This window comes from Callithrix jacchus, chromosome 15 (assembly GCF_049354715.1).
Source record: "Callithrix jacchus isolate 240 chromosome 15, calJac240_pri, whole genome shotgun sequence".
In the NCBI taxonomy this organism is placed as follows: domain Eukaryota; kingdom Metazoa; phylum Chordata; class Mammalia; order Primates; family Cebidae; genus Callithrix; species Callithrix jacchus.
Window position 1 is genome coordinate 104,166,713 of NC_133516.1, and position 23,975 is coordinate 104,190,687.

General features: G+C 41.8%; 2 protein-coding genes across 13 annotated transcripts in view; one reads left to right on the plus strand and one right to left on the minus strand.

Moving 5' to 3' along the window:
* The window catches only part of GTPBP8 (GTP binding protein 8), a 129,752-nt gene that overhangs the window by 93,030 nt on the left and 12,747 nt on the right, over positions 1 to 23,975 (minus strand). The window contains exons 6-8 of one of the 5 annotated variants that reach the window (XR_013527756.1): positions 20,099 to 20,222; positions 4,610 to 4,687; positions 2,167 to 2,257 (exon numbers count right to left, since the gene is read on the minus strand). Coding sequence is in view for 3 of the 5 variants with exons in the window: in XM_078352387.1 (XP_078208513.1) it covers positions 23,169 to 23,262 (94 nt within the window). In the remaining 2 variants the exon portion in view is untranslated. Of the gene's footprint in view, positions 1 to 2,166; positions 2,258 to 4,609; positions 4,688 to 16,772; positions 20,223 to 22,940; positions 23,263 to 23,975 lie in introns of those variants that run through there. The other 4 variants (XR_013527757.1, XM_035274528.3, XM_054246166.2 and 1 more) reach the window with 4 other exon arrangements.
* Positions 8,117 to 23,584, plus strand: RMP64 (ribonuclease MRP subunit p64). 8 transcript variants are annotated; one of them, XM_078352378.1, is made up of 11 exons: positions 8,117 to 8,245; positions 9,182 to 9,376; positions 10,202 to 10,356; positions 12,737 to 12,871; positions 13,424 to 13,503; positions 14,037 to 14,162; positions 14,923 to 15,000; positions 16,590 to 16,951; positions 17,281 to 17,342; positions 19,828 to 20,066; positions 22,512 to 23,584. In XM_078352378.1, the coding sequence occupies exons 4-11, from the start codon at positions 12,848 to 12,850 to the stop codon at positions 22,975 to 22,977; spliced, it is 1,437 nt and encodes a 478-aa protein (XP_078208504.1). In that variant the 5' UTR covers positions 8,117 to 8,245; positions 9,182 to 9,376; positions 10,202 to 10,356; positions 12,737 to 12,847; the 3' UTR covers positions 22,978 to 23,584. The 8 variants fall into 8 exon arrangements, with proteins under 8 accessions (XP_078208504.1, XP_008980695.3, XP_017820726.3 ...); XM_008982447.5 differs by lacking the exon at positions 12,737 to 12,871; XM_017965237.4 differs by lacking the exons at positions 9,182 to 9,376; positions 12,737 to 12,871 and having other exon boundaries at positions 22,481 to 23,584.

A 23,975-nucleotide genomic window follows, 5' to 3' on the forward strand; every position in this document is an offset into this window, starting at 1 on the left:
CAGAGTGCACTTCCGCACAGCCAGCCTCAGGTGACTAAGTATGACACTGCAGCACACCAACGATTTCTGATACCCAATTTCCCCATCACTCCTGTGTTCAAAGCTAAGGACGTGGCCAAACCAAGCACAGAATTCCATTCAGAGGGGCTGTTTCCTGGGATCACTTTCGGTTTCAAATATCATACCAGTCAGAGTCCATTAGTAAAACTGAATAATACAGTGTTATACATTTTACCAGAAAGATTTCTTTCTTTTGAGATGGAGTTTTGCTCTTGTTGCCCAGGCTGGAGTGCAATGGCGCGATCTTGGCTCACTGCAACCTCTGCCTTCCAGGTTCAAGGATTCTCCCGCTCCAGCCTCCCTAGTAGCTGAGATTACAAGTATGCACCACCATGCCTGACTAATGTTCTGCATTTTTAGTAGAGATGGGGTTTCACCATGTGGGTGAATCTGGTCTGGAACTCCTAGCCTCAAGTGATCCACCCACCTCAGCCTCCCAAAGTATTGGGATTACTGTGCCTGGCCACCAGAAATAGTTTAAGGACTATAAGGAATTGGTTAAATGAATGTTTAAGCACTAAGATGCAGAGACGTAACTAAAAGCAGTTACAATCCCTGGAACTGTAGAGACCAGGCAAAGAAATTTGGGATGATCAGAATTTAGGTTTTTTAGAGGAAAGGACTTACAGAATTGGGACCCAGATCTCTGAGGACAGAACACCATCCTGGTGCTGCTAGCGCCTTTGAGGGTAGTTCTGGGTAAGTGTCAGAAAGAGGCAGGGACTGGAACCAACTGCCATTACCTGGAGTGAAGACAGTGTTGGGCGACACTGCCAGGGACCGTGGAGCAGAGAAGTCCCTTCTCTCCCGTTTCTGTCTTTGACCTCCCTCTAGTGGCCCATATTGATTTATGTACCAGCTAGCAAAGTAGTTTGCAGAGCCCCAGTCCCAGCACCACAGAGCAAACATAGAAACATGGGATTAGAGCTGAAAGACCATAGGTGAACAAGCCAAAAGGCATATATTGTGCATGCATATACCATGTGCATGCACACACACAAATACCTTGGTACACAGTAATCTGGCATTAAAAATAAATTTTTTCACCAGGCGAGGTGGCTCATGCCTGTAATCCCAGCACTTTGGGAGGCCAAGGTGGGCTGATCCCCTGAGGTCAGGATTTGGGGACCAGCCTGTCCAACAGGGCAAAACCCCATCCCTACTAAAAACACAAAATTTAGCTGGGCGTGGTGGTGCCTGTAATTCCAACTACTGGGAAGACCGAGGCAGGAGAATTGCTTGAACCCGGGAAGCGGAGTTTGCAGTGAGTCGAGATAGCATCACTGCCCTCCAACCTGGGTGACAGAGTGAGACACCATCTCAAATAAATAAATAAATATATTTTTTTCTCATTACAACAGCAATACTTCTTTTTTCTTAAATAGAAAAATAAAACAACTTATAGAAGAAGGAAAAAATCTATCCTTTATAACCTTCATTTAGCTCCTTCCAGACCTTTCCTCAATGTGTAGCTGTGTATTTTTTTCAAGGAATGAAAGGCCTAAAGAATAGAACTTAGGTTTCACTGAAGGTGTGAAGAAAGAAGAAATTCTACCTGTGGACTTCAGCTTCAGCTACTGCCTGAGAGTTTCCAGCCTTATGAATTTCAGACTTTCCTATCTGACCCCTACAATGACATAAGTCAACTTCTTTCTGTAAATCCTTTTACATATCCTACTGTTTCTGTTTGGCTGGTGGAATCCTGACTGGTACACTATCCTTAAAATCAGAACAAAACAAAATACTCTCTTGATCCTGAATCTCTCTGTCACCAATAAACTCCATTTTTACTTCTATCTAAGCTACTAAAAATATTGTCCTATATTCACTGTCTCTACTTCATCCCTTTGCAATCACTTTTGAGCTATTGTCCCATTTATACAACTGGTGAATTGCACATTTTCTCATGGATAGCCACGGGCAATCTCAAACTCAGCATATCAAAAGTTATCATAGCACCCCTGCCACCTTACTTGAATCTATTCTTTTGAATGTCATATTTTGTCATATTTCAAACGTAAGTGGAAGTCATTTGTATTAATACATTCTCATGTTATTATAAAGAACTACCTGAGACTGAATAATTTATAAATAAGTTTGACTCACAGTTCTGCAGGCTGTACAGGAAGCATGACTGGGGAAGCCTCAGGAGACTTACAAACATGGCAGAGGGGAAGGGGAAGCAGGAACATCTTAGCTGGCCAAAGAAGAAAGAGAGAGAACAAAGGAAGAGTTACTATACACTTCTAAACAACTAGCTGTCTTGAGAACTCATTATTACCAGAATAGCAAGGGGGACTTCTGCCCCCACTATCCAATTGCATCCCACCAGGCCCCTTTTCCAACATTAGGGGTGATAATTCTGACGGAATGTGTTCTGTTTCTGGGTCCACAAGGAGGCGTAGTTTTAAGAGCAAGAACTTCCCAGTACCACGCTCCCACCCCCCTCTCTCCATCCGGGAATTTAACTGTTTATGTTTAAATTTCAGGGGCCTGGAAGAAACTAAGAGTCAGTCACTCCAGTGGAAGTTCTAAGGAACTCCTTTCCTTGGCCTGGGGTCTTAGAGAAGGCGGGGGTTCCTCCCAGGTTAAAAGCCCCCTTCTTCCACACCCCTTTGGACTCCATGTTTGGGTCCCCTTCCACGAACACTCCCTTCATGGAAGCCATCTTTCTCTCTCCTGGATTTCCCCTCTGGAGTCCCCTTCCACACTCTCTTGTGGAAGCCTGTCTTCCCCTCCTAAACTCCATCTCTCTCTATTCCCTTCCACTCAGTGTGGAAGCTGCTTTCCTCTCCTGGATCCCATCTTTCTGGATCCTCTCACTCAGTGTGAGAGTTAGCTGTTTCTTTCTCTCTCCTTCTCATTTCTCTCTCTAAATAAATCACTTTCTACAAACACTTTTGAGTCTGGCATTTACTTTTAAGAGCGCACTGCGTCATGGTCTCCTCGTCCATTCCTGAGGAGTGATAGACCAAGAACCTGGAGAACATCCTCTCAGGGGAACTGAGGGCACCCCTGAACTCCTGAACTCCAATTCGACATGAGATTTGGGTAGGCACACAGACCCAAACCATATAATCATTTTAGACATGTAAATATGTAAATACAGGTGGAGCGTGCTTAATCTGAAAATCCAAAATCTGAAGTGCTCCAACATGCCAAACTTTTTGAGCACTGACATGATGATACAAGTTACCCTGAACACATTATTTTTCACTGTATTAACGGTATATCATATTTTCTTTTTTACTACTAAGCACATATGTATGAATAAGCAGAAGAAAATGATTGCATATAAATTCTGAGTCAGGAATGATGTTGACACCAAACAACCACAGATTGTCCACGTGGGTGACGGATATGTACACAAACTTTGTTTCCTGTACCAAATTGTTAAAAATATTACATAAGATTTCTTCAGGCCATGTGTTTAAGATGTATATCAAACATAAATAAATTTCATGTTTATACTTGGGTCCCATACCCAAGATATCTCATCTGTATTTGCAATTATTCCAAAATCTTAAAAAAATGGGAAATTCGAAACAATTTTGGTCCCAAGCATTTCAGATAAGGGATACTCTCAATCCATGCTAGACATCTAAAGAAGTCATACTGTCATATTCAGTAGAGATGCTTAAAGGTTTGGGCCTCTAGCATTTCTGGCCTTCGCTTTTGTAATAGAACAGATGGGTCTGTTCCAACCTCTTCCCTCCCAAATCTGTTCTCTAGAGTGCTCTTCTTCTGAGGCAAGGTGACAAAAATTGTCCTGCCGAAGACCCAGCGAGTAATTCCTTTATCGCCTATAGCGAGGTCACGTCAACCTAGACTACCATCACAAAGACCTTTCGAAAACAGCCCTACTCAGAACTAATAAGAATTTCTAAAATGGGACCTGAAAATCTCTATTTATTTATTTATTTGAGATGGAGTCTCGCTCTTGTAGTCAAGGCTGGAGTGCAGTGGCGCCATCTTGGCTCACTGCCGCCTCCGCTTCCCAGGTTCAAGTGATTCTCCTGCCTCAGCCTCTTGAGCAGCTGGGATTACAGGCACCTGCCACCATGCATGGCTAATTTTTGTATTTTTAGTAGAGATGGGGTTTTGCCATGCTGGTCAAGCTCGTCTTGAATCCCTGACCTCATGATCCGCCCACCTTGGCCTTTGAAAGTGCTGGGATTTCAGGTGTGAGCCACTGCACCCGGCTGAAAATCTCTATTTTTAAAAGCTATCCAGGCAATTTTGATAATCAGCCAGGTTTCTGAACTACTGGTCTTTAGGTAAAAAATCCAAATTCTTCCCATGACCTGACACCAGTATTCCCGGCTCTATCCCTCAGCACAAATCATGTCCCAGCTGTACTAGCTCAGGACCCGTGATTCTTCAAACCCATGCTGCTTAAAACCTCTCTGTAGTAATATTCTTCTTCTCTTAACTGCCTGGGGATGAGGTAAATTCTGTGAGAAAGGCTGTAGTAGGCTGAATAACCATCCCCCCACCTCCCACCCAAAGATGTTCACATCCTAATTTCCATAATCTCTGAATATGTTACCTCGCACCGAGAAGGAATTTTGCAGATACATAACCAGGGCTCTTGAGACTTCAGCACTCCAGCATTTTCTGTGTGTGACTGAAATAAAGAAAATTCTGATCAGGCCCTTGCTTGCTTGTCCATGTTACACACTCACTTTCTGCCCGGTATTCCTTGTTCCCATAACGTAATTATGAAGTGCCAATGTACTGTTTCTTTGTCAGGCAGGAGGAGATAACTTCAGGGTCACAGGAATAGTTTGGAGAAGAAAGGAATTCCTGGAAGGACACTGCAACCCGCTGCCATGTCCATATGGCTGCACAAGGTGTTATCTGAAACTGAAGAAACGCAGACTTTTCCCCTGGACTCCTTGAAACTCCCTCTCCCTTACTCTCTAGCTGCATAAAAACTCCCTGCTTCTTTTTTGTTTCTGTGGATTTGAGAGCTCTTGCTCTCTTGCCTTCTCACTTTGGCCAAATTGAATAAGTATTTCTCTATATCCAAGCACCCGTATCTCAGTATTTGGCATGAGCTGCCTGTCGGGTACACGCGCCTGAATTTGGAGTTCTAAAACAGATGAGATTAAGTTAAAGATTCTGAGATGGAGTGACTGTCCTGATTATCTTGACGGGCTCGACCTAATCACAAGGGTGTTTTTAAGAGGGAGGCAGGCAGGAGGGTGAGAGAGAGCGAAAGAAGAGGAGACTGAAAAGTATGATGCCGACTATGAAGGTGGAGAAGAGTGAAATGAGCCAAGGAATGAAGGCAGCCGCTAGAAGCTGGAAAAGGCATGGAAATGAATTATTCCCTAGAGACTCCAGAAGGAACCAGCCCTGCCACCTTCAGTCCAATAAACTGATTTTGGGTTTCTGACCTCCAGAAATGTAAAACAGCTTCTACTTATTTCAAGCCATTAAGTCTGTGGTATACAGCAGCAATAGAAAACTAATACATAGGCCAACACAGGGCACTGTGGTAAAACTTTAAAGAGGCTTCCAACCAACCAAATGGAGAGCAAAAATGAATAAATGAACAAAAAGCAGGAGTTGCAATTCTCACATTTGATAAAATAGATTTCAAAGCCACAAAGATACAGTGGTAAAAGGATCAATGCAACAATAAGAGATCTTAATACCCAGATACATAAGACCCATAATGAGATTTAGACTCAACGAGACAGAAAGTTAATAAGGATATCCAGGACTTCAACTCAGATCCGGAAGAAGTAAACTCAATAAATATTTATAGAGTTCTCCATTTAAATACACAAAATATTGATTGGCCATTATTAATACCCATTTTTAGAATGAAGCAATATTCCTGTTCTCTCTCCCTCTTTTTCTTCCTTCTTCCTCTCCTTCTCTCCTTTTTTTACTTTTAAACATCCTAGTTCCTCACCTCTGCTCAATACATTCCTCTGAACACCTGATTCCTTGTGATTCTCCCGTCCCACTGAAACCTCCAATCCATTAAAAAAAAAAAGAATGAGGAGAGGGGGACATAGGGCTGATGGCTTCCTAATGGCTAAGAAAAAAAAAAAAAAATAAGAAAACCAGAATTGTGTTTATTTGATGAAAAAAATATAATTTATACCATCACAATTTATTAAAATTAATGCTTAATGAGATTGAGAAGTCACTGCAGAACAAAACACAAATGTCAAATCTTAAAGGGAAAGTGTGACTAAATTTTAAGAGGATTTGAATGTGAAAAGTGTGTCTTAAAATCACAAATCCACAGAAATCTTTTCAGAGGGATGTGGATCTCTAATGGCTCTTTTTTCTAGTGGGAGTAAAAATAACTAAAAAAAAAGAGGCCTCCATGTCAAGTCATGGAGTGAGTGACAATGGGGTGTTCAGGAAGAATTACTCAAAATATGACCCCAGAGCTGAAGAAAGGAGACTGTGCTTTGGAGGATGGTCCAGGTAGAGTATAAGCAGCATGTGTGAAGGCGCACAGAAGGAGCCTGGAGAGTGCTCCCATAAAGTAAAACTGCTTGCATTGAACAGTAGTGAAAACATCAACAATATCAATTATGGTAAATGTTTATTGTTTGTGTGCCAGGAGTGCCTTGGCATTTTACAAGTCTGTGAGATCGATACTATTATTACCATCTTCATTTTTCCCACAGGGATACTCAAGTCTGGAGGAGGAGGTAAGCACCTTTCCTGAGATCAACAAGCTGGCAAGCAGCAAAGCTAGAACTGGATGGAATCTCGCAGTCTGTTTCCAAAACTCACTCTAATGCTTTTCTAATAGGTGACTGTGGGAGTCTTTAGCACTTAAGTGAAGGGACATTAATACGGCTGAGGATAAGTGAATTACTAGAAAGATATTACAGAGGTAAGGATCAGCAGAGCTTGGAATATGATCTTGTCTTGGAGACTGACAGAAGTGGGAATGACAGATAGGTGGCTTCCAAGTTTCTCTTACGTGATGTAGGTTTTCCTTTGGCTCAGGACATAAAGGAGCCTTCCGTTACTACTCAAAGCAAATCACTCCTTCTTCGTTACAAATTCCACACCTTGCAAACCTCTTTATTTCATTTCTTCCTTTTCCCCCTAATGTCTCAGGGAGAATTGCGGGTGAAAGCACCAACTCAATCCTGGGCCTCATTTTCCGTATTTGTACAATGCTTAGAAGTATTTAATAGTTCCGAACTTGGTTGTGCTTCCGAATGCCCTGTGCAAAGTTTAAACAAAACGCATTTTCCTCACCCCATTCTCAGAGAGTCTGATTGATTAGTATCAGGATGGGGCTTTTGTTCCGCCGAAACACACCCCCGTGATTCTACGCGGCCATATGTTGGTAACCAATGCACAGATGACTGTCTAGGTCCTTCCCAGTCCCACCATTCAGTGTCCTCCAGCGCCCCCACGCGTTTACTCGGTGAAGGCCGCCCCAGCCCAGCTCCCGGCCCCGCCCGAGTCCCACCCCTGCTCCCTTCCCGCCCGGACCCATCGCTCCTCCTCCGGTCGTTCCGCGTGCTCTCGCGTAGCTCCGCCTTTTCTAAGTCTCCAGGCCCCGCCCGAGTCCCACCCCTGCTCCCTTCCCGCCCGGACCCATCGCCCCTCCTCCGGTCGTTCCGCGTGCTCTCGCGTAGCTCCGCCTTTTCTAAGTCTCCAGGCCCCGCCCGAGTCCCACCCCTGCTCCCGCCCCTCCCGGACCCATCGCCCCTCCTCCGGTCGTTCCGCGTGCTCTCGCGTAGCTCCGCCTTTTCTAAGTCTCCAGGCCCCGCCCGAGTCCCACCCCTGCTCCCTCCCCGCCCGGACCCATCGCCCCTCCTCCGGTCGTTCCGCGTGCTCTCGCGTAGCTCCGCCTTTTCTAAGTCTCCAGGCCCCGCCCGAGTCCCACCCCTGCTCCCTCCCCGCCCGGACCCATCGCCTCTTCTCCGGTCGTTCTGCGTGCTCTCGCGTAGCTCCGCCTTTTCTAAGTCTCCAGGCCCCGCCCGAGTCCCACCCCTGCTCCCTCCCCGCCCGGACCCATCGCCCCTCCTCCGATCGTTTGCGTGCTCTCGCGTAGCTCCGCCTTTTCTAAGTCTCCCGCCTCGCAAGATGGCTGCGAGGCTGCTGGGCTCGGAGCCGTGGAACCGCGTGACGATTCCTAAGGCGGGGAGCCTCAGCGCAATGATGATGGAGCACCCCAGCGTGACCGTTCGTGAGTGAGGCGCCGGGCGAGGACTGGGGATGTTTTCGGAGGAGGCCGCCCGGTCGGGCCGGCGCACGTGGGGTGGGGGCGGGCCCGGGAGGGCCCCGGAGACCCTGGGAACGGGTGCGGGGGGACACACAGGGGTCGCGCGGTCCCTGCATTTTGCCGGGGAAACTCGTAGGGCCTCTGGCTTTGCAGTCCTTCGTGGAACCAGCTGCGCTAATGCAGGGCTTGGCTGCGGAGGTGAAAAACCACGGTTCAGCCGTGAGCGGAGGGGGCGGAGAGAGGTGGACTTGGCTGGTGCCGGGGAACAGTGCTGCCTGGGAACCCTTGCTCTGGGGCTCGAGGTTCGGGGAGCCTCGTTTACCCTTCCGTCCATTCCGCTTTCCGTCCTTTTCCTGCCCCCTGCCCCCGAGGAGCGGAGGATGTCACCTAAGCACCGGGACACATCTGCTTATCTGTAAAATGGAGCTACTCCTCCTACCCCTCACTGGGGCGTTGGGAATCCCTAATGACATAATTTAGGAGCCAGTGCTCTGTAAGCGGCAGTGTTTTACCACCCAAATGGATGGTATTGTTACGGTGTAGAGCACGTAGTAGGTAGAAGCCTGGCGCAGGAGCCAGATTCTTTGGGTTTGAACACTAGCTCTACCCTTTGCTGGAGTTTGGGGGAATTATTGAACCTTTCCGTGCCTCATTGATCTCGCTTTCAAATGGAGATAAAAATAACACCCTCCTCATAGGGCTGTTTCAGGGGATGAAAGAGTTGGTATTATGAAGAAAACATTTGGAACACTGCCTGCCATGGTTAATGGGCGCTCAAATGGTAGCTACTATGAATGTTAACTACTTAGATCCGGGGCCCAAGGGAGAGAATAGTCATGGGTTCTTAGTTTGTTTCTGGTTGGGCCAGTAAAGCCCCTTCCTCATCCCTCTTTTCCCTAGAGACGAACTGAAAACCATGGCTTCAGGCTGCAAGAAGCCCAAAACTAAACAGAACAGAACAGAACAACAAAACAAGGCGGTTGGACAAGCTTGGCTTAGATCATCACATCCTCTTTCCCATCTATCCATCCTACTCGCTTTGCACATTATCCCATTTATCAGATCATCTCATCTAACCTTCTATGCACTTTACAGGTCAATCTTCCCTTTTTCTCTATTCTTTAACAATTCCTATTAGGCACGGGAAATCACCAACTCACTACCCATCCCCGAGGCAGCCCATTCTGTCTTCAGAGAGTTGTTGGGACAGGAAAATTCTTGTTAGGTAGCAACCAGCCTTTACTTCCCCCTGGAATGCTAGTGCTGCCCTTAGAGCCATAAATAGCATAAATAGCACATGAAATACATCTTCGAGTTTATGGAGTGCTACAGATTTTCAGGCTAGGTAGCATCTGCTGATGAGCACCTGGTGTTCAGTCAGTCGTTCATCAAATATGATTTCCAGTTTCTGTGGTGGTTTTTCTTTTCCGAATATGTTTGTCTCTCTCTTAAAGTGATATACAAACACAGAACCCTTGATTTTGAAGACTGAATTTATCCATTCTGTCTTGCTTTCGGGCATAGCAACATGTGGAGTTAGAGTAGTATTACCCATGTTGTGACTTGCGCCCCACCTTCAAGGTGGGGGTGTAAGTGTACACTTGAGGCATTAAGTGTACACCCAGTGACTGACACACAGTATTCATATGAAAGATTATTAAACCATGATAAAATGCAATGTGAAGATGTAGATTCTTATTTACCAGATTTTATCTTAATGATTTCCTGGACTTTATATCATCTGTTACCATTTTCCAACTTTTCTTATGCTTAGAATCCTTATGTTCTTACAGTTGAGACTGATGACATTAGTTTTTGATTCCTTTAGAACAAATAAGGAAAGATGCTTCTTTCAGTGTGTTAATATAATAGTACTTAATGTAGAAATACATACTAAATCTCATTAAATGTCTGCTTCAGACCTTTGGATTGCAGGTGTAATTAAAGAATGCCATCTCGTCACAGCAGCGCTGAAGAGCCGAGCCTTAGATGCAGAAACAGATGTGTTATGTACAGTCCTTTATAGCAATCACAACAGAATGGGCCGCCACAAATCCCATTTGGCCCTCAAACAGGTGAGGAAGCCCTGTAGTTGAGACCCAGCCTGCTCACTTGAAAATGTAGATCACACTGCCACTTACTATTTTGTTATTTATGGGACTCTCAGTAAATTATTTGTGATATATAGGTCTATAGCCCAGAGTTACGTGGGGGCTTTTTTTTTTTTCCTGAAAGCATTTCAAAATAATTTTTGTTAGAAAAGAAGTACGTTTAGATTAAGTCTTTCCCAGTCTTGTTTCTAATGGGTGACTAAGTGTTGTCTTCATTATATACTATCTGTAACAACAGTGCCTTTGCCCAGCTCAAAGATAAATGATTTGAGCAATACAAAGTGTTGGACATTAAGAAACAGTTCCCTGAGCATAATCAAAATGCTAAAATTATAAAAAGAACAAGTTTGTTTACTTATGATGGGGGGTACATAATCTAATTGGTGGTATGTTAGAGAAAATGGGCATATAGCAAGTTGTGCTGTAAACTAGTTTCATGTAGCATCTGGAATTTAAGACAAAATTGGGCCCTCTAGCTCGGGCTACACCATAGAGTAGAGCCTCTTAAGCTGGCTTCCTTATATGCTCATTCATTCATTCCCTTAATTCTGCAGGTACTTTCTAGAAGGTCAGAGGGCTATCCATTGTGTGACAGGGCCACCTTGCAAGTGTTTTTGAACTTTCTGTGTACCAGGCACGCGTAGTGCTTTTTATACAGGAATAAAAAAGATGCAGTCTCTAATCTTATAGATGCGTGCCTTCTCGTTAGTCTTCTACCCCTAGTTCTTAAAGTGAAAAGGATGCAGATTTTATCAAAGAGAGATCTGGATCATGGTCTTTTCCTAAATTTTCTAGTCTATGGTGGCTTTTCTTTTTTTCGGATTCTTTTTAATCCAAATTAAGCTTGCTGACCCTCAAAATGAATGTATTTCTGCTTCTAGCTTCCAGTTGTAAATAATCACCTGGTCATAAACATTTGGTGTTCTCTAGTCTCTCTCTTTTATGTAGCTCTCCCATCTGGGCAGTCCATAAGGCAAAACTTCCTCTGCTTTTGGTCACCTCTTCAGTTCTGGCTGCCATTTTCCTTTCTGAGACCTTGTCAACTTTTAGTTATCTTACTGTCATAACTGGTGTTTCCTCCTTCAGCTTTTCCTAAGCTCTGGCATATTCTAAATATGAAAACCAGGTTAATCATCTGAAAATACAACTTTGATTTTGAGTGGTTCTCCATTGTGTCCTGAGTAAAGATCAAACTTCTTAGCTTGGCTTACGAGATCTGTGATCTGGCCTCTTCAGTTTTCTTAGCTCAGGCTTTTCTCTCACGTTCAGGGGCATTTATTTATTCCAGCTAACCTGAACTCCTAATGCACCTACATGCTCACTGCTGGTTCCTCCTTCTGAGTCTGCTCACCTGGTTCTGTATGTTTCGAATGCCCAGCCTCTCCATGTCTGCCTGTTAAAAGGCCTTCCTATCCTCTGAGTCCCATTTTAAGCCTTCCTGGCAGTGATAGTCTGTATTAATCTCATTTTTAAGTTGTGTTTTTCTGATTATTACTGAAGTTGAATTCTTTTTTTTTTTTTTTTTTAATTCTTGGCTGTTTGGGCCTGCTCTTTGTACTTCTCTGATAGCATTTAATACAGTCTGTGTTGTGGTAAAGTTATTTGTGTATCTATTTTATGTTCTGTGTAATCCCTGAGGTGGGAAACATGGTTCATGCTCGTGTTGCTGCTGCGGCTGCTATTACCACATGTACTACTTACTGTCTTATCACTGCCTAACATTTCAGTTCACAGAGAACTCTCATGTCAGTAGACGTTCCCCTAAATGGCACACAGAAAACAGTCTTGATTCCCGTTCTGTTGAGAACATGTAGGGCATGCTGGGAGAGAAAATGGTATTAGAAACTTCCCTATCTCTAGTTGCTAAAAATCTAGTAGTAAAAATAGGAAGACATGTAAAATATTAACTAAATGCTAAAATAAAAAACAGACCCTATTTAAAATTGCAATTCTCTCAGCTCTCCCTTTTTGCCCTATTTCTCTCCATGGAACTTACCACCGCCTACCATTGATTGACTGCCTTTCTCTCCCAGCTACAATGGAAGCTCCACAAGGCCAATATGTTTTGTTCCTTTTGTTTGCCACTGTGATCCAGTTCTTAGAACAGTGTTCAGTAGGCACTCAGTAGCATTAAAAATTTTTTTTTAAAAAAGCTAAGAGCCATGCATTGTACAAAATGCTGTAGGAATTCTGTAGTCCTCAAGAATACCACACAAAGGGCAGCATAAGACTGCGTCTAGACAGATAGAAAAATATGGGGGTGGGCAATGGCAACAAGAGTATCTTGCTAGAGCTGCAAATATACTTGTAGAAATTGAACCAAGGTTATGGATTGTTTTAACAGCGGTTTTCAGAACAATGGAGAGAACAATCCTTCAATTCTTTAGGGTCAGCTCCTATCTTTCAGTTTTCAAGTCTGGACACCATCCTTTGAGGGAGGTATTGACAAAGCAAGATGGTAAAGCACTTGGAAAATACAGTAAGTGAACTATGGTTCAAAAGGAAACAAGGGGAAAAACTCAAGAAAGAGAAGGGAGGAAGAGGGACGATGCAGAGGAACATAAGAACAAGCTCCATATACTCAAGGAATATATTTGTTCAGGGTTTAAAGCCCATCATTTTCCTTATCTGGTACTTTATAGACTGTTGAGATTTAGTAGTTAATAATGTGGTATCTTGTTTGAGTAGTTTCACTATTAAAAATCATGTTGCCTCAGCAAAATTATAATCTTGAGAATAGTCTACACTCATTTTGGTCCCTTTTATAACATCAAGCTCATTGTGGCATATGCTAATTTCTTAGGAGTCACCTGATTTTAAAAAATTTGTTTGGCTGGATAAATGCCAAATTTGTAACCAGAAACAATTGCCTGCACTTTGGATTTCTCTACCCTGAAAAAAATAAGGTAGTCTCTGGTATTTAGCATATTTCCATACTTTGAAAATCTAGAACTCTTCCCTTTCCTGGTCATAATCAGTGACCATGTCTGCATTACATACACATGAATTTGAGCTGCTCTTCTTCTTTCAGGTTGAGCAATGTTTAAAACGTTTGAAAAACATGAATTTGGCAGGTTCAATTCAAGACCTATTTGAGTTGTTTTTTCCCAGGTAAGTGGTCCAGTTGCTTTGTGATGTGGTGGGCTGGGAACTCGATGTCTTGTGATCTCCCTTTGATTTCTCTATGCTTGGTGTTGGAATATAGTCATTATACCTCAGCTGTATAAATTTTAACATGGGGCACCTGGTGTTTGTGGTAATCTTCTGACATTGGTGTATGGGGAGTGACGAGTGTGAACTCTGGGTCATGGGAGATTGTATTAAAACATCAGTGGGCTGTTACTGCATATAACTACTTCAAACTGACCTTAAAGCAAGTCTTCACTTGAAAACTATAGTTTGTTTTATATTTTAAAAAGTAATGGGAGCTTGCAGATAGCTGAACATGTATGTGAAGGGTCGCTCAGTGAGGGCATGGAAGCTCTATGCCCCTTCTGCCATACCTTGCCCTATGCATCTCTTTATTTGAATCTTTTGTCATATCCTTTATAATAAAGTGGTAAATGTAAAATAAACCTTTTTTTTTGTTTGGTTTAATGAAAGTAATGTACTTTTTCTATTTTTTTTTTTTTTTTCCCCCCAAGTAAAAATCAGCCCGTAAATACCAGTGCTGTCCCTGGTCAGCCAGTGCTGGAGGTGGTGTTGATGAAGGTTTTGGGAGCCTGCCAGTTGCTGCTTCGCTTGCTGGACTGCTGCTGCAAAACATTTCTGTATCCTGGAATCTCTTAAAATACACCCTATTCTGAATTGAAATTGTTTGGATATACTTAACAGTAGTTTTGTTTGAAAGCTAATACTTGACAGGAGTTATAACCTTTAGGAATTCTTAAACTTTTGCTTCTTGGCCTCCTTTTCTCAGGAATTACCTGATGTGGCCATTGCCAGAGACTGCCTGTCACTGTTCAGCATGTATTATCTAAAAGCATTGATGGCTAGAAATTCTTAAACTTAGAAACTAAACTTTAAGAATTAAATTTAATAATAGGAGCACTAGCAGAGTGTTTATTACCGTATTTTAAAGTTTAAAATTCTTAAATAGAACATGATTTAAGGCTTTAATACTTTAAGAAAATTCTCGGCCGGGCACGGTGGCTCAAGCCTGTAATCCCAGCACTTTGGGAGGCCAAGGCGGGTGGATCACGAGGTCAACAGATCGAGACCATCCTGGTCAACTTGGTGAAACCCCGTCTCTACTAAAAATGCAAAAAATTAGCTGGATGTGGTGGCGCATGCCTGTAATCCCAGCTACTCAGGAGGCTGAGGCAGGAGAACTGCCTGAACCCAGGAGGTAGAGGTTGCAGTGAGCCAAGATCACGCCATTGCACTCCAACCTGGGTAACGAGCAAAACTCCATCTCAAAAAAAAAGAGAAAATTCTCTTTACGTCTAATATATTTCTTCATTCATGATTGTAACTTACAAAACTCAAATTAACTTTGGTTTGTTTTCCCGCCTTAAATTGATCTTCCAGCTGGACTGTGAAACATCTAGGTTTGCAAGAGTTCATTATTTTAAACCTTGTGATAGTAGGGCTGGTGAGCAGGCTATGGTATGTACATACTTCTGAAATCCTTCATTTCTTTCTCATTTCCTGTCAGCCTAGTTTCTTAGTAGTAGTATTCAAACTTACTTTCCTGTGGGGTTGGAAGGTGCAGGTATTCTCTTTCTTGATGTGATCAGAGTTTTCTGTGGGTAGATGGGAAGCCAAGTGCTGATGGTTATGTCAGAGGAGTGGGCTCTATATCTCAGTCCACAAGATCAGCCCAACACTGAGCAACTAAAACAACCGGGAGTGACTGGTGTGACACTGAAATCTGGGTCATGGGAGGTTGTAGTGAAACATCAGTGGACCTGTATTGAGCATGAAAAAAAATTAATGTCTCAGACTGGGAATTGCAGTAATAAATGATGGTTGGCAGTAGTCACACAGGCCATTTAAAGCGATGCTATTCCTGGGCTGCCTATATCACTTGATGCTTTCTGTCACTTGGTTTCTAATTTTAAATGGCAATGATAACTAGGGTTTTTGACGTTCTTATGTGCTACCTGAAACACCACTGCTTTTCTAAGCATATTTAGTTAATGTACGCCGGTAATACTTGTAAACTAAAGAGATGTCCTTTGTATGTCTCTCAGTACGTGTTGTGAAACTGATCTGATGATTAGAATTTGTATTCATAAGAAGGCCTGTTTTCTGCTATTTCAAGCAATTAAGATTATTAGCTCTAATATGAATGTAAGAAAACACTGGGAGGGGAAGAAAGAAAAGTTTTTCTGTGTTTAGAGATAGAAAATGTTTTGATGTCTTAACCTGTTTATCTCAAGTACTATTTCCTATCGTTTTGTTTTTTATCCTTATTCTTAATCAGAGATAACAGTGTTTGATTACTAATCATATTATTTTAAAATGCTAAACCTTTCAAACTTTTCTGCAATGAAAATAGCATTAATTTTTGCTAATTACAATAATACATGCCTATTTTAAGAAATTAAAAATGTAAAGAACCTGAAGTTTGCCTAAAATCTCACCATCTAGATAAAATCACACTTAAGACTTTGATATGCATCCTTTTGTACATTTCTCCATGTAGTACTTTGTTTTTGAATATAAATATGTTTTTCCTGGTGGACTGTCCTATGGTTTTTTGAGTAACTTTTTTTTGTTTTTGAGGTGGAGTCTTGCTCTGTCACCAGGCTGGAGTGCAGTGGTGAGATCTTGGCTCACTGCAACCTCCACCTCCTGGGTTCAGGTGATTCTCCTGCCTCAGCCTTCCCAGTAGCTGGGACTACAGGCGTGCACCACCATGCCCGGCTTCATTTTTTTTTGTATTTTAGTATAGACTGAATTTCATCATGTCGGCCAAGGATGGTCTTGATCTCCTGACCTAGTGGTCTGTCCACGTTGGCCTCCCATAGTGCTAGGATTATAGGTATGAGCCACTGCGCCAGGTCTTGAGTAACATTTTATACTTGGGATTTTTCTGTTGTGTTGGACTAATCTGGCTGTTTGCAAGTGTTTTTTTATACATACCAGAAGACCTTGATAGCCGTTTATTTTCAGCTTTTAATCTTGCAAGTTTTTTTATGTAATCTGCAAATTGTAATTACTGGCTAATCAACTTTTGTTTCTTTCTCTAGGGTTCTCTATAAAGGTGTTTTAAAAAGGTTGATTTTGTTCTATGAGACTTTGTTTGGATTGCTTCAAGAGGTCTCTAGGATTCAACCAAAGCCTTACTTCAAAGATTTTACCTTTCCTTCTGATATCGTTGAATTTTTAGGAGAGCCATTTTTTGAAGTCTTTAAGAAAGAAATACCTACAGCTTTTGCAGCTAGAGGAATAACTAAATGGCTAAATAAACTGTTTTTAATAAGTGAGCAGTCACCAAAGGCCATTGAAGAAACCTTACTTGGAATTTCCAAAAATGCTGAACAAATGAAGATAAATAGACAGAATAATGAGGATATTGGACAGCCAGTAAGGAATAAGAAAGTCTTCAGAGGTAATTTGCTTTGATACAGCACATACTCTAGTAAAAAAACAAATAAACTCTGTTGAAAGCATAGTCCTTCACTGCATGGAGAAACATTCAACATCTCACATCTTAATTTTGACCCACATTGATTATCTTTAGAGAGGTACTGTAATACCTATGCCTTCTAAGCTTGAGTACTTAAAGTTGTTTATTTCTGTAGTTGCTTTCTAGTTTTTTTGCTTCCTTTATATCTTATGTAGTAATTTAGCAAGAAATGTCGTGTACTTAAGAATTTGTTGTAGATTTGAAAATAGTGTGCCTAAGTTTTTTTATCTACAATTTTTCCACCTCCACAGAAAAGTCATCAGAATTTGATGTGAGGGCTTTCTGCAACCAGCTGAAAAACAAAGCTGCTCAGGTTTGTCTGGCTTCATTAAATTTAGCTTATGATTTCTGCTGATTTGCAGAGGATGCTTCTTACCAAGGGCAGAGATTGAATTTTCTCATTTTATCCCAGCTCTATGCTTAATGCCTTCTTATTGTCACTGTTTGCTTCTGAATGAATAGGGGCCGGGGATTTTTAATACGTCCAGTTAATTTAGTTAATAGAGTACCTTTAAAAATGTTTTAGTAGGAGTTTCTCTAGAATTTTAAAGGAACTGCATGGTCTATCACTAAGTATGGATTGTGCTGCAGGTGAAGCATATAGGCTTTGCAGTCAGACAGATGGTTTGAATCCTGGCTTTGGTACCAGCTGTGTGACCTTCTGTAAGTTTCCTGATCTCTTCGTATCTCTGTTTTGTAATGGTGATATGCGCCTCCTAGGGCTGTGCCAGTTTAATGCAGGTAGAGTGTTCAGGAGTCTGGAGTATGGTAAGCATTTCATTGGAGTTAGATGTTAGCTACTGCCATCATTTGGGTCATCATCCTCGTCATTTGTCATGAAGCTGTTCCTTTACTCTTGTTGAGGTTCAAGTTTTAACATGATTTATTCATGTCTGTAAATTCTGTTCGGAGCCTAACAGCATATAAGTATATCAGAGCGTTAGTGTTTTACTCAGTAATTTGACTTTTTTTTAACCCCGTCTTTACAAAGTGCCTTTACTTCTGGTATTCTTCATGGGTTATACTTCCCTTCAGGAATCCTCAAGTGTACTCTCTTGAACTTTAAGGACTCCATCTTCCATTGACGTGCTGTCCAATTCGTGCATTCAGAGTGAGGAATAATACTTTCTGTGCCAGGCACTGTTCTAAGTGCTTTACATGCATGAAGTCCTATAATTATTAATAGCACAAAAGCTCTGTAAGGTGGGCACGCGTATTACTCTCTTCATATTTCAGATGAGGAAACTGAGACATAGGCCAAGAAGGTTGGCCAGGCCACACAATGAATAAATGGCAGAGCTGCGATTTGAGTGCAGGCAGTGTGGTTTCATAGTCTCTCTTCGTTACCATTCACCAGTCCCCAGAATAGTTTTTCAACTGTGTCTCAAGAACTGTGGTGCTTTGTGAGCCTTGAAACTTCTGCTGCCTGTGCACCTGTTTGTAGGTGAGCTGGTTTTGAAGTTGGTGGGTCAGCATCCCTCTTATTCAAGACTAATCGCTACTATACTTTTCGCAAATCGCACTAACACGCTTAGCTTGCTTTTAAAGCAAGCTACTTCTGTTGATGACCAAACATAAACTATTGACATGGGTTGTTACTTTCATATTTTATACTTCTTTTTAAAGTTCGTTTTAAGTGTAAGAAATTTGGAAGACGGTAAGCAGAAAGATAGAGCACATCATGTTGTAGGTAGCATATTTTCATAAAGAAACAGTAAACGTGGCCGGGCGCGGTGGCTCACGCCTATAATCCCAGCACTTTGGGAGGCGAGGCGGGTGGATCATGAGGTCAAGAGATCGAGACCATCCTGGTCAACATGGTGAAACCCTGTCTCTACCAAAAATTCAAAAATTAGCTGGGCATGGTGGCGCGCGCCCAGTAGTCCCAGCTACTTGGGAGTCTGAGGCAGGAGAATTGCTTGAACCCAGGAGGCAGAGGTTGCGGTGAGCCGAGATGGTGCCATTGCACTCCAGCCTGGGTAGCAAGAGCGAAACTCTGTCTCAAAAACAAAACAGTAAACAATAGTAAAATCCAAATGTGACTTGATTATAGAAAGAAGGGGTTGAAGAAGTAAAGGCGCCTTGTCAGAAGATGGTTGAAGTAGAGCTGGAAGTGTTGCTCAGTTGAGCATTTTTAACATGTTCAGTGGTCATTAGCTGATGAATGTGCCTACCCTGCTGGGCGCTTTGCAGGGCCCCATGTCTGTCCTGTTTTCAGAAACATTTCTAACATTGAAGATGTTTGCTCAGGATACGGAAATAAGTGAAAAACAAGTTGTGGTAGTTTAGTGATGTAGAGGAGAAGGGCCTTTCAGTGACCCCACCACTACCCCCCTGCAGTTAGGCTTTTGCCAGTATTTAATCATGTAGGTTTTATTGTTGTGTGTGTGAGATATGTGTGTTAGAATATTTATGTTAACTCTCCTGTCTCCATCTAACTCAGCTGCAGATGGAACCTGTCCTGGTACAGAGGGGAAAACAAAACAACTTGTATTTGGAGCAGTGGAGAAAAATTCAGGTTTTAAAGACATGAGGAAAACTTCCTTAAGATAAATAATTCATCTTTTAAAATGTTTGTGGCTACTTAGCAGGTGTATGTATTTATGGGGTACATAAGATACTTTGTTACAGGTATACAGTGCCTAATAATCACAGGGCGATTGGCGTAGCCATCACTTCAAGCATTTAAGGACTCATCATTCTAATTTTTAAATTTTGATTGTGAGCTAGCTTTCCCTGTTGTCGTATAATTACAAGTCAGTAACATGTCCTATTTTTCTCATCTTTTCACATTTCAGACCAGCTCTGATTTTAAACTAAAGACAACCAAGCCTTCTTCTCAGAAAGTAATGGCAATTCAAGTCAGAAGTTTTGTACAAAGATTCCGAGAGGCTGCGTCTTTCACACAACTTTCTGAAGAAATCCAAATGGCAGTTGTATGGTGCAGGAACAAAAAACTCAAAGCTCAGGCCATTTTTCTGGGTAACAAACTTCTTAAAAGCAACCGGCTTAAACATCTGGAAGCTCAAGGTACTAGGTATGTGTATTACAAAATTTATGTTTCCTTACTTTTTCTGTTGTTGTTATGAGTAGAAGTCTATTTCAGGTCTCTTTTCTTTAAAATGTGATGTCCAGCAGCCGCAGGACATCAGGGCTGAAGTGGGACGTTGTCAAACTGCAGTTGCATTTGCTGCTTTTGTTATAAGAGCAAAGACATGTATATCATTGGAGGAAGAAGATAAACAGGTTAATTGGACTTCAGTCATTTATGCTCTTTGCTCATTCAAGAAGCATTAAGAATGTGTAGTGTGCTGAGCCTGAGGGTACACTGCGTAAAGACAGGAGTTGGCCTTCAGGGAGCTCGGGGTCTTGTGGGCAACGGCAGCTTTGCTGCAGACAGCTTCAGTGCAATGGGATAAGGGTATGAGAGCAGAAGCAGAAGGTGCCTGCCTCCTATGAGGCCCATGCCAGACCGCTGGGGTCACGGTCAGGTTTGCTGTTTGTAGCAGCTGGACACTATATATTGATTTCTTTTCTGTGATTTTTATATTCAGAACTGTTTAAGGGTGCTTATCTTTGCTTGTGAACCAGCATTGCATCAAGCATTACATGAAGTTAGACATTAGACACTTCAGGGCTTAATGGTAACTATTTCAGACACAAATAAGTATTAAGGCCTATTCCACCTGACCTGTTTTTTACTGTATTATTTAAGAAGTATCCTGTGCATACCCCATAGTTTGTTATCCATAGTTAGCTATGGATATTAGCTAACAGGTACTCAGGGCTTCAAAATTCATTCTTGGGGCTTAATTTTTTTTTAATTTACAGAAAAGATAGTCCTGTTTCAGAAAAAAAAAAATACATACAGTGAGGGTTTTGTAACACATTTTGATTAGAAGCTATGGGAAAGTGGTGGTTGAATATTCCTAAGGGATAAAGTGCTTGAGGGGTTTTTACATTGAGGTGGGTCCTCTAAAGCTCTGTGATAACCTAAAAGTGATCTATTCTATGGCTGAAAATGCAGTCTGAGATGTAGAGAAGCATTCTGTTTAAAATTGGGTTTAAAGTCCGAGCGTGGTGGCTCACACCTGTAATTCTAGCACTTTGGGAGGCCGAGGCTAGGGGATCACAAGATTAGAAGTTCGAGACCAGCCTGACCAACATGGTGAAAACCCGGCTCTATTGAAAATACAAAAATTAGCCAGGTATGGTGGTGCATGCCTGTAATCCCAGCTACTCAGCAGGCTGAGACAGGAGAATTGCTTGAACCCAGGAGGCAGAGGTTGCAGTGAGCTGAGATTGTGCCACTGCACTCCAGCCTGGGTGACAGAGCGAGACTCCACCTCAAATAAACAAAACAAAACAAAACAAAAGGGTTTAAAATCAAGGGGAGATGAGGCAGAGGTAACAACTAAAAGTTAAATCAGAAGGGTAGCAAACTGGTGTTTACTGGTTAAACCATTATTCAGTACTCCCCCTGATATAGTGCTTCTTCATATTGCCATGTTTTGCTGTTTCATTCAGATATTTGTAGTAAACTCTAATTTATTGAATGTCCATAATAACATTGTGAGGTACACAGTATGTTTCCCATTTCATAGATGGGTAAATGGAGGATTTCGCTCAAGAGGTTAGGTGTGGAACTCAACTCAGGCCCTCTGTTTTCCTTTCAACTTGGAAATACACCCACCTTCTCCTCACTTAAAAGTCACTGCTTATAGTAAGATAAGAAAATGGCTTGGAAGCAGAGAGCATGGTTTACTTTATTATAATGGGCTTCCTCAAAGTTTTCTATCCATGCTTGTCTTTTAAAATCTATCACAAACAATGAAACAATTGAACAACACACAGATAAACCTTGTGGCAGTTTACCCCATGTGGAAACAAAACATCTAAAATGATCAGCTGTTGGAGTTCTGAATTTCCAAACTTGCAGATGACATATGAATCATAATAAGGGTAGTGTACAGCTATTAGTGTTTCTGGGCCAGAAGTCCTGTCTTCACATTGTTTTATAAACTCTTAGCCTTTATTCCTTTTTCTTTGTTCATTTTCTGCCACAGCATGAAGTTGATTATCCAGATTTGGATAAATATGTACTTTCGCATTTTTTCATATGTGATGTTTCCTCATGCACAGTCCTTACATTATGAACAGATTAGCAGTTATGAGTGAAAAGCTATGACACTAAAGTATGGAAGTATCTCAGCATTCAGCTAATTTCTAGGCAGCTGTACTTATGAGAGTTTCAAAGCAAAATGGGGACACATTCATCTACATTTCAATCAGGACATTTGTGTTCTGAAGAAAAACAGATTTGGGGTGAAACAGTATTTTTCGATGTGGTTCTGGGATTGTACACAGGCACTGGACTTGTAGATGACTTGTGTATTTTTCTTTTCACTTGGTAAATTAAAAGTGCTTGAGAATGTTTTTCTGCATTTTAAGACCAGATTTTTCCTCTCTCTGTCCTTTGAAGTTTGCCGAAGAAACTAGACTGCATAAAGACGTCTGTTTGCAACTGCCTTCTTCGTGGCTCAGGTATTAAAGTTTCGAAGCATCATCTGAGACAGAGATCACAGAATAAATTCTTACAGAGACAAAGGAAACCACAGAGAAAGCTGCAGTCGACTCTTTTAAGGGAAATTCAGCAGTTCCCTAAAGGGACTCACAATGTTGCGGCAGATGGTGGTGCTAAGTGGAGACTCGCACACTGTACTGTGCGTAAAACTAATCGCTATCCTAACAGTAAGCAATGCTTGAGTAGTGGAGTTTCAGTGACTGTCATGCAAACTAAGGAGAAAATGATTCATGAAAATCTTAGCGGCATCCATGAAAATGAAACCGATTCGTACACAGTGATGCAAATAAATGAAAACAGTACATTAAGAACCATTAAGAAGACAGATGACATTGATGATATTTTTGCTTTAATAGGAGTTTAGATGTTCATACATGAGACTTACAAGTGATCAACTTACAAGTGATCAAGGCTAGTTCAGTGTTGCGTTTTAAATGGAACTGCCGAGATCTGAAAGTACCAACTGGACTCACAGGAGCTGCTTTAGTGCAGCCCTGCAAAGGAGTTCATTCCATTTCAGTTACGTGTACATTCAAAGTAGCACGGTGCCATTTATCAAGTACTTCTTTTTGGCTTCAACCACATGCCAAGTGTTAAGATGAAAAGTCTACCACAGCCTGCCTTTTCCTTGAGTGAGGCTAGTAAGTCCCTGAGAAAGTGAACAATGTTATGACTTACCAGGCAGCTTAATAACCATTTGCAAAAACCATTGTGCTTTGAGGTAGATGAGGAGGGAGGATGAGGAATAGCAAGGAAACACCTGAAAGGTCACTTTGGCCTTATTGGCTCCACTGTAGATAGGTCTGCCTCTTAACACTAAAGTTAGTAGCTCCTGACACTTGTGCTGTCTTGTTTAAATATTGGAATTGGTCATCAGGCTTTGCCACTGCTTGTATTACCAGGGTCTGGTTGCAACCATTATTCCTGTTCATTTGTTCATCTTATATTAAAGTGAGTTTGGAGTTCTCCAAGAAGTTTTAAGTTTCTTTGTTTGGGTGCCAGTGATTGATTCCAAATAAACCTTTTTTACAAAAAGGATATAAAGTGGTTCATGGTAACATATGAAATATAACAGGACAACAGGTAGTTGAGAAAGTAAAATGAGAAAATCACGTTAGGAGACATAAACTAGACCCAGGAATGAGGCTAGCACATTTATAATTTGGTGCTGATGCTGTCATCTGATAGGGGATGTTGCTTATACTATTGCTCTGAGGGAGTACATCTTAAGTATTTTCAAATAATGATGTGAAGTTCGAGGTAGGTATTTTTCCAGTGTTCTCACTTTTCTAGAATTAGGTTAATAAGCTTTTGTCATGCCTTTAACTTTTGTTACATAGAGATTTAAAGAAAAAGAAAGCA

Excerpts from the sequence above, each read along its gene's own strand:
- RMP64 (XM_078352377.1), top strand. The coding sequence starts at position 8,459 with ATGCAGGGCTTGGCTGCGGAGGTGAAAAACCACGGTTCAGCCGTGAGC. Across the intron at positions 16,952-17,280 it reads GAATAAGAAAGTCTTCAGAG|AAAAGTCATCAGAATTTGAT; the intron begins GTAATTTGCTTT and ends CCACCTCCACAG. Across the intron at positions 17,343-19,827 it reads TGAAAAACAAAGCTGCTCAG|ACCAGCTCTGATTTTAAACT; the intron begins GTTTGTCTGGCT and ends TTCACATTTCAG.